Raw genomic sequence first — 8,306 nt, 5'->3', positions numbered from 1 at the left:
TGATTACCAGTAGCATCTGTATACGCAGTCTGTCCCCGCTTTCCTGCACAGGGCGCTTTGGAAAGAAATTGCATTGTGGTCGATTCTGTGTTCCGACAACATCTGCACAACAATGTACGATTTTCGTGGCAAGACTCCTTCACTGCCTCGAACACTCGCGAATAGTTATAATTTCCCGGCTTTTTTTGATTGCCAAACACAACACGCAGCTCAGTTAAACTTTCCGGCGCACGGAAAAGTGACGATCAGAGGTGAAAGGAGTAAGCTTTTATGAAACAAAATGCCTGCCACTGGCAAAAAGAGTGCTGATGTATCCTACACGCATGCTAAAATTAACGACGCCAGCAGTAAAAGTGCCGCTCGATAAATAGATGTTCATCCGAAGCTTTCTTTGCCTCTTCTGACGACTTATAGCGTGCTGCTGCTGCGGTTGTGTTCTTGCTCGCGCGCGCCGCTGGGTTTCTGGCAACACCACCAGATGGCGCTCGCCTCCGCGCATATCGGCTGGCGCCGCCACGGCAGTGTTCCACAGGTTCTGCGTAATACACGTGCTGTGCTTGCTTTCTACGCCGAAACTACTGACGTACACGACGTCGTTCGTTTATCATTACGCATTGTTTGTTTTATCACTTATTTTATTTCAGTGCTCACTCTATGAAGCGTATCTGTGTCGGGGCGGACCTCTTCAGCTTCTGTTAAAGTCTGTGTGTGCATCTCTTCCCCTCCAAGGCTATTATGGCCCACTAGCGCACGCAGGAAGACAGCCGGCGTCAACTGTAAGCTCACTGTCACCGTCGCGTGCAGCATCATGTGAACCGATCTCCAAGATGTTAATGAGATCAGCGTGACTCGTCGGGTCACAACATCCTCTTTTTATATCAATTAGCTGCCGTAAGCAGGATCAGTGAACGAAGCGAAACTCACTCCGTGAAGAAAGACTGATATCAAACCGCCAGGTATCGCAAGAATTGATCATCGCAATTTCAAATCGGTCTTATAGTAATGGAAATATGTTCCTGAACTTCGGGCAACAGGCATGGCTAAGTCGTTACACAGCTTATGTAAGTACAGATTATGTAAGCACTGAACGTACTATGGACGTACGATATGGTGCCACGTTCTCAAAGTTGTTATTATTGCGAAAACATTATATGCCCCATTACGTGAAAATCCGGCGTTGTAGTCGGCGGCGTGACCAAATGATGGTACCAAAAACGGCCGACGGCAACGAGCGAAAGCACATAAGAATGCTTGAATTGACGTAAAATTTCTCAGGGAAGTTCCTGTAAACGAATTAATGCTTTTGAAAAGAATATTATGCAAATTTCGGTCTGGGCGGGAATCGAACCCGGGCCTCCGGGCACGCTTACCCGACGCCACGGCGGGTCCACACAAGCTGGTTGCAGCACTGTGAAAGCTACACGAATTCTTGGCCAATAGGAAGACCTAATGCACCTCGAGATGTGCTCATAAGCGCCGGGTCGTCTGCTCTGCGTCTGCTTGCCATCCTATTACATGCTCCATGGTTGGTGGATTGACGCAAAAAATGTTTTAACGTCGTGACCATAAGCTGTGTTTACATGCATGTGACAGCAAGGCTTCGCTTTACCCGCACGCTTTCCCAGCCGGTACCTTGCAGTCTCCTTAGCAAATAGTACGCGGGCGAATGCCCTTACATATGTTCACCTCCGTCGCAGCGTCTACTCGGAGTCTACTTGGCGTTTGCTCGCTGCCGTAATGACGTACCATGCTAGAGTGGGACAGTAAATTAATGATGCAGTGAACAATTACGCTTTTATAGCGTTCCCCATCGTCAACGCATCACCAATGCTAATGCGGTGGCGCCATCTGCTAACCAGAAATTAAAGCAGTTTTACGGATCGGTGCCGTGTCTGTAGTCTTAGCAGCGTGCAAACAAACAGCCGATCTCAATAATTACGGCAAATCATACCTAATGCTTTTACCTCAGCTTGAGATGAGACTTACAGATGACAGATTTTGCCGCTTCTTTCTTTCTGACAGGGCGGGGAGCCAGTAACAAGCGCGAATTCCTATCGAAGTGCGTTGTCGGTGCTGTATGGGCACTGCCATGTTGCCACGGTTAGAGTGGCCTCCGCGTCCTCTATTTTCTTCAATACCAGCCAGATGCGGCAGATCCGACCATTCACCACCCTCTCCTATCGTCATTTCTTACTCTCTCCTGTCGGCTTGTGTTATGGTCGTGGGGGAGAGTTCCATGTGGGTGGAAGTCACAGCGGAAGTCGGATGAAGACTGACGGACGCGTAGTAACCTGACACCTGACAGATGCAGGGACGTAGCGTCTACCACTTCTCATCGGGAAAGGCAGCGGCGCGCGCTTAAACGCCCACTTTACGGAAGCAAGCATAGCTAAACTATTCGCATCATCTAGGTAGCGTCGCATCGCGGCAAGTCACTGAACTAAGGCGCACCAACGGCTTCCATTGAGGAGCGAGAGATTGCACTGGCATTGACAAAATAGAGGAGGCTTTGCTCTACAGTGTAGCCAATAATAACCCAGTTACACCTGGAGCTATATACCGCTGCGCAAGGATATTGCCTGTGCACGCCTCGTACGTTCGGCAGTGCTGCAACCAGCTTGTGAGATAATGCGTACAGTATGAGTGTAGTGCGTGCGTCATTGCGCACGTAACACCGCAGCCATCTCGCTGACTAAACGTGTGTCCTTGTGCGTGCGTCGTTGGCCCGTGACGGCGAAGCCAATGGCTAGGAGGTGGCGCCACGTCATGAGCGCATGAGTGCATAAAAAAAAGTTATTGTCCAATTGAATGCCGCTGAGCGGTCTTTCAAGTTATGAGCTCCTCTTGAGCAAGCGAGCGCGTTTTCATTTGACTCTACCGAGACGCAGTTCAAACGCCGGTGAGAGCTTGCGCGGACAAGGAATGCGCAGAAAAAAATTTCACCAAAGCGACTACAATGCTTTCGCATTCCCACACGTAATCAGTCTTAAGTGTCTGCCGAATTTTCGTCCTGCAACTAACAAAAACACGTGAGCAGACCTAAAAATAGTTGTAATGACAAAGTTTTTCAGTGATATTTAGCTGTAGCAAGCAGGCGTCGCCTACTACAATTGTATTCTACTGAGAGCGCGTGAACACAAAAGGAAATGAAACGATGTGGCTCGCGCCAGGCCATTGCCATGGACAAGCACAGTCAACACTTCTTCCTCAAATGCTAGCGCCACTGTATTCATTCATGTAGGTGATGATGATGATGATGATGATGATGATGATGAAGATGACGAAAAACATTATTTACCCCTCATTAAAGGGAAGGGGGCAACGGAATACAGGGTGGGGGAGGAACTAGTTGAAGTAGGCCTCCTGTACCCCCTCAGCCCACTCCTGGGTGGCCTCCTGAAGGTGGGGCCTCGAACTGCGCAAGGCGGCCTCCCACTGGTAGTCACTAGATATTAATTGCTTGAGGAAAGGGGGTGCTCAGGGCACAGTCACATGATGTGGTTTAAGTCTGCTTTCGGAGGGACTCAGAATTTGCAAGAGGGAGAAAGGTAAATGGAGGTATGAATGCGGTGGAGGAGGTAAGGGGAAGGAAAGGTGCGAGTTTGCAGCTGTCGCCACAGAACTTTACACCTGTGCGGGGATTTGCCCATGAGTGGCGCAAAGGTTAAACGGCCTAATCGGTAGTGTGTGCAGATGTCGTGGTAGGTAATAAGCCGATCTTGCGCTGTAAACGGATTCATTTAGATTTCTTCTGCAGCTACCAATGCGATCCACGACGCAGCAAGCCAAACAGTTTGTTTGAGTTTGCTGCGTTAAATGAGTTTGTGGCCGGGTATAGGAAAGAAAGTTGTGTTCCATGACCAAGCGCGCGTAGTCTTGTCTAAAAGCAACCCCGAAAAGCATCACCTACTTTAATTTCACTCTTTGCACTGCGTACTCTGTGCAACAGCTTTGATTTTCCCGCCTATCTGTACGGTTGATGTGCCCTGGCACCATCACCGTCACTTTCCTGTGAATGGGAGGAAGACTTCTTTTTCGCCTTATTTTACCCACGATGAGGCACTTGGAGTGATTTATGAACGGAAGACAAGAACGAAGATCTGGCGATCGCGCGATGCCGCGCAGCCAATGAGCAACCCGACACGTTGACCGCGCCGGCACGCGACGTTCGAAGCACGCTCCTCGCGCAGGTGCACCGGTCCTAGGCCAGCCCAGACGGTCGACATCCACCCGGCACGATGGACGTATCTACGGACACCGCTACGCTGGGGTCCAATGCTGAAGCCGCCCGGGACGCCAGCAAAGCCGCCAGCCAGCCCGAGCTGGGAGACGAAGGCGTCGTCGCGGACGGCCCGAGGCCGTCGTCGCGGGAGGCGGCCAAGCCGTCCGGTGAGGCCACCCGCTCCCCGTCTGGAGACGAAGTGGTCTCCCCGACGATACCCGTCGTCGAGGAGGCTCCCCGCGCCGAAGGCGAGGGCACGACTCCCGCCGCTGCCGACTCGAAGCCCGACGACGCCAAGCCGCCCGCGGATGCTGAAGTCGCCTCGCAGACTGACGATGAGCCGAGCAAGGACGGGAAGAGTGACATTGCCGACAAGCCCGCGTTCAACGCGGAGCCCAACGCGCCTCCACCGACGCGCACCTTCACGTTTAAGGTGGGAAGCCTGGCGTAGGGGTCCAGGTGGCCTTCTGCTGCGTCAGAAAGGCCCCACGACAGGCTAGCCGCCACCACCCCTCCTCGAGAAAAAATGGCCGCCGCCTGCTCCCCACAGCGTGTCTCTCTGCTCTGCTCCTAGCTCCACACAGTTGCTCTCTGAAGTGGCAGCCATCGCCCAACGCGCAAGTCGATCTGAATAAAGAAAAAAAATTGTGCTGTCGTTCCCGGCCATCACGCTTCCCGAGTGCTTTCTTTGTAAAGGTAGTGCCTGTCTCTACAGGTTTCATTCGGTGACCGGAGCAAAGATGGCGCACAGGTAAGTTTGCCCTTGAACAAGGGTTAGCATGTTAGTCGCGAATGATTTTAGTGCAAGATACTCGTTTGAGCACTTCGGGCTCAGCGCGTCTTGAAGCCAACATATCTAGATTTTATTTCAGTTTTAATTTTTTGAGGTGGATGCCAGCTGCTGTCTTTCACGAATGGCCGTTACTGGGCACATCGAACACTAGACCCGGATATAGCGTAAACCTAGGTTGCTCATTGAGGCAGGTGATCTACGTAAGCACGACCCTCGCGATGCTGTCGTGATTATTCTATCGTCGCCATTTCATCACCTTCATTAAACTAGGATTATTCCTATGTTGTCATGCCGTCCTTTTCGTTCTGCCGTCTTCCCTCTTTTGTCGTCATGGCGTGGTCATTTCTTGGTCAACACACCGTCTTAGTCCCATCATCATCATCATTCAGTCGTCATTCCTTTGTCATCATTTCGCTGTCGCCCCGCCACCATCAGCAAACTGTCATCGTCATATCATTCTTATCATCGCACAGTCGTCATCGTGCATTCGTGGTCATATACGACTGTCGTGATACCATCGTCATTGTTTCATCGCCTCTATTCCGTCGTCACTCCAGCTTTGTCAACGCGCTGTCGTCACTCTATCGTCGTCATAAAGTCGTCGTTGTTATAACTTCGTCATCCCATTGTCGTCATGCCATCTTATCCGCGGCGTCGTTGTCATTTCAGCATCGTCATTCCATTGTCGCAGTGCAGTCGTCGTCATACCATTGTCGTCATGCCGTCGTCGTCATTGCGTCGTTTTCCTGCAGTCGTCTTCATAGTAGTCTTCATAGTAGTTTTATCATCCTCATTACACTGTCATCACCCCGCTTTCGTCAAGCCCCCTCCGTCATGCCTTATCCGCCATTGTGTCGTCGTCATACAGTCGTTGCCATGCCTTCGTGGCCGTTCCATCGCTGTCATGCCGTCGTAGTCATTCTATCCCCGTCATTCCATCGTCGTCCCCTATTCATCGTCGTACATACAGATCCGCATGTTCGATCGGCGCAAGTTTATTTCAAGTGAGCTATTTCCCTGTGAAAATGTGTCAAGCTTGGCCGTTTGCTTTTCGGACGCGGGGTGCACGGGCGGACTTCTTTTATTTCTCATTGGCGTGTCAATCTGATGATGATGATGACGGTTTCTTGAACAATGGCACAAACTCACTAGGGGGGATAGACGTACTGTTTGCAAAGCAATACAAGTGTTACGCAGGCGACAATTTATTCGCTTCTAGCAATTTCGGGCACGCAAAGTTTGTGCCGATAATGATCAAAAAATTTTTTCCAGTTTTACAGCGCTGTTAAGGCATTCAAGATGTAATGTTCGATGATTACAATACTCCGTAATACGAAATTCGAGCGCAGTTCGATACGTGTATTCATTTCGCGATATACTGAGGCAAAGATTTTGAGGCTGAAATCACCGCAGCGAATAGCACTGGGCCAGTGCCATCAGCCCATTCGCAGAGGCACGGCCTCGGCCAGCGGCCGCGGCAGAGGGAGGGGCAATACGGGAACACTCACTGGCATGATGAGCGGCATTGGGGCTAGCTGTGGAAAGAGAAGACGATGACGAACGCGCGAGCAGTGGCACGAGAACGTTGGCTCGGCTACGCCGAGGGACGCCGATGAGCCAGCTGTGCATAGAAGACGACGACGAATGCTCGAGCCGTGGCGTTCGCGCGGTTACGCTAAGGGACACCGATACTGAACCCAGGAACGGGCGCCTGAGAGCTGTGCTCTAAAAGAGATCTTGTGAACTGACGTGGACGTGACGTCCGACGATTGGCAAGCGTACATTGTAGGTAGAGAATGCTGATTCATGATACGTCATTGCAGTGACGTTCAATTGTCATGGTATTGCATGGAGACGTTTTTAAATCTTTCGTTACCGCGAGAAAATGGTGGTTTTTTGTAGGTCTCGGGAAGAAAATATTTACCACTACAAATAATATTCCCCCACAGATTGAAGCATAGCATATTTTACATAACGAAATGTTCTTTCCAAAAACATACGTTGTCAAACAAAAAATTTAGTTGGTAAAACATAAAAATTCTAGAAAACGCCATTTTTGCTGCCAGTTGATAAAAAAAAAAAAAAAACGTGATATTTCAACGATAAATTCATTTCAAAGCTAACCCAAAACTAGCGTCTGAAAAAATAAGTCCTCAGTACACCGCCGCTCTTCCGGTACAAAAAGGAAACTAAGACCATTTCATCGCTGAAGCCATGCAGTGAAGCAGTCCATGGATGTTGTGAAGCATAGATGCCCTCCGCACTTTTCCCACAAAACGCCTGATTTCTGTTCAACTTTGCGGATGTCGTAACACATTTTGCAGTTCCGCCTTTTCGGCATCTTCTGAGTTATGGCCCGATGAAAAGTCCAACAAATGTACTTCAACCAGTTCGTCTAGAGTCATGCGCCTCTTTCTAGGACTGATCGCTCTCAGCGTAGCTGGTCAACTACAGAATTATGCATCCAAGCATATCTGTTTGCATTTTTGTAGATTGTCTTTATCACCTCTGCAATGAAGAAGAGCAGAAAGTAATCTCACGTCGTTGTAAACTGCCTTGCGCTGCTCCGGGGTGCTGGGCCGAGATGTGTTATGGGTGGCCTTCTTGGAGTGAACGGGTTCCTTTGCTGCCGACGGCAGCACATCGAAAGCAAGCGCAGTATGCACCCTGAAGATAATCATTAGAGCTCTCAGGTCACGCATGAACATCGGCAGATAAGCCCGCACAAGGGAGGAAACCGCATAAGGCTGTAAACGAAACTCGCCGGTGAACAGCTGCAGTCGCCGCGGCCGTACTCAAGACATCATCACCGTCAGAGCTTGAATATGCTTTGCTGCCATTTTCGGAATCATAAATCGAGCCCTCATCACTAAATTCAAGCGCGGGTGCAGCATAGTTTCGAGCGCCACGGTTTTCTCGCGACGTGACCGCGCGGGACGACGCTATGGGAGCCACTTTCGATAACTGCGCAGTGACACCGGCAGCACCCCTTGCCGGGATTTTACGCGATATATAAGCGAAATCGAAAGTCTTGGAAACTAGTTGAAAAATGCCAGGTCCACATGTTGGACATGCGGCGGACTTTCAGAAATACACTATGGTGGAATAAAACGACTCGGACTCCATACCAAAGCTCAGTAGTGAACAGCTGGGCGTCATTTTCGGGTAATTATCGCGAAAGTCTAAACTGTTTCTGAAAGTGCAGCGCCTGTACTAACTACTAGATGACCTTAATTCAATAAGAAACGGCTACAACATGTCGAAATTGGCGATATAAAGCATCGATCACCG

At 50.1% G+C, this 8,306-nt stretch overlaps 1 protein-coding gene across 1 annotated transcript; it reads left to right on the top strand.

The window, feature by feature from the left end:
* The first annotated feature begins 4,143 nt into the window (after positions 1-4,143).
* On the top strand, positions 4,144-4,888 carry LOC126522382 (uncharacterized). Its single transcript, XM_050171120.2, has one exon. The coding sequence runs from the start codon at positions 4,239-4,241 to the stop codon at positions 4,671-4,673; it is 435 nt and encodes a 144-aa protein (XP_050027077.1). The 5' UTR covers positions 4,144-4,238; the 3' UTR covers positions 4,674-4,888.
* Positions 4,889-8,306: the final 3,418 nt, after the last annotated feature.

This window comes from Dermacentor andersoni, chromosome 6 (assembly GCF_023375885.2).
Source record: "Dermacentor andersoni chromosome 6, qqDerAnde1_hic_scaffold, whole genome shotgun sequence".
Taxonomy (NCBI): Eukaryota; Metazoa; Arthropoda; class Arachnida; order Ixodida; family Ixodidae; genus Dermacentor; species Dermacentor andersoni.
This window is presented reverse-complemented; position numbering and strand designations above follow the sequence as displayed.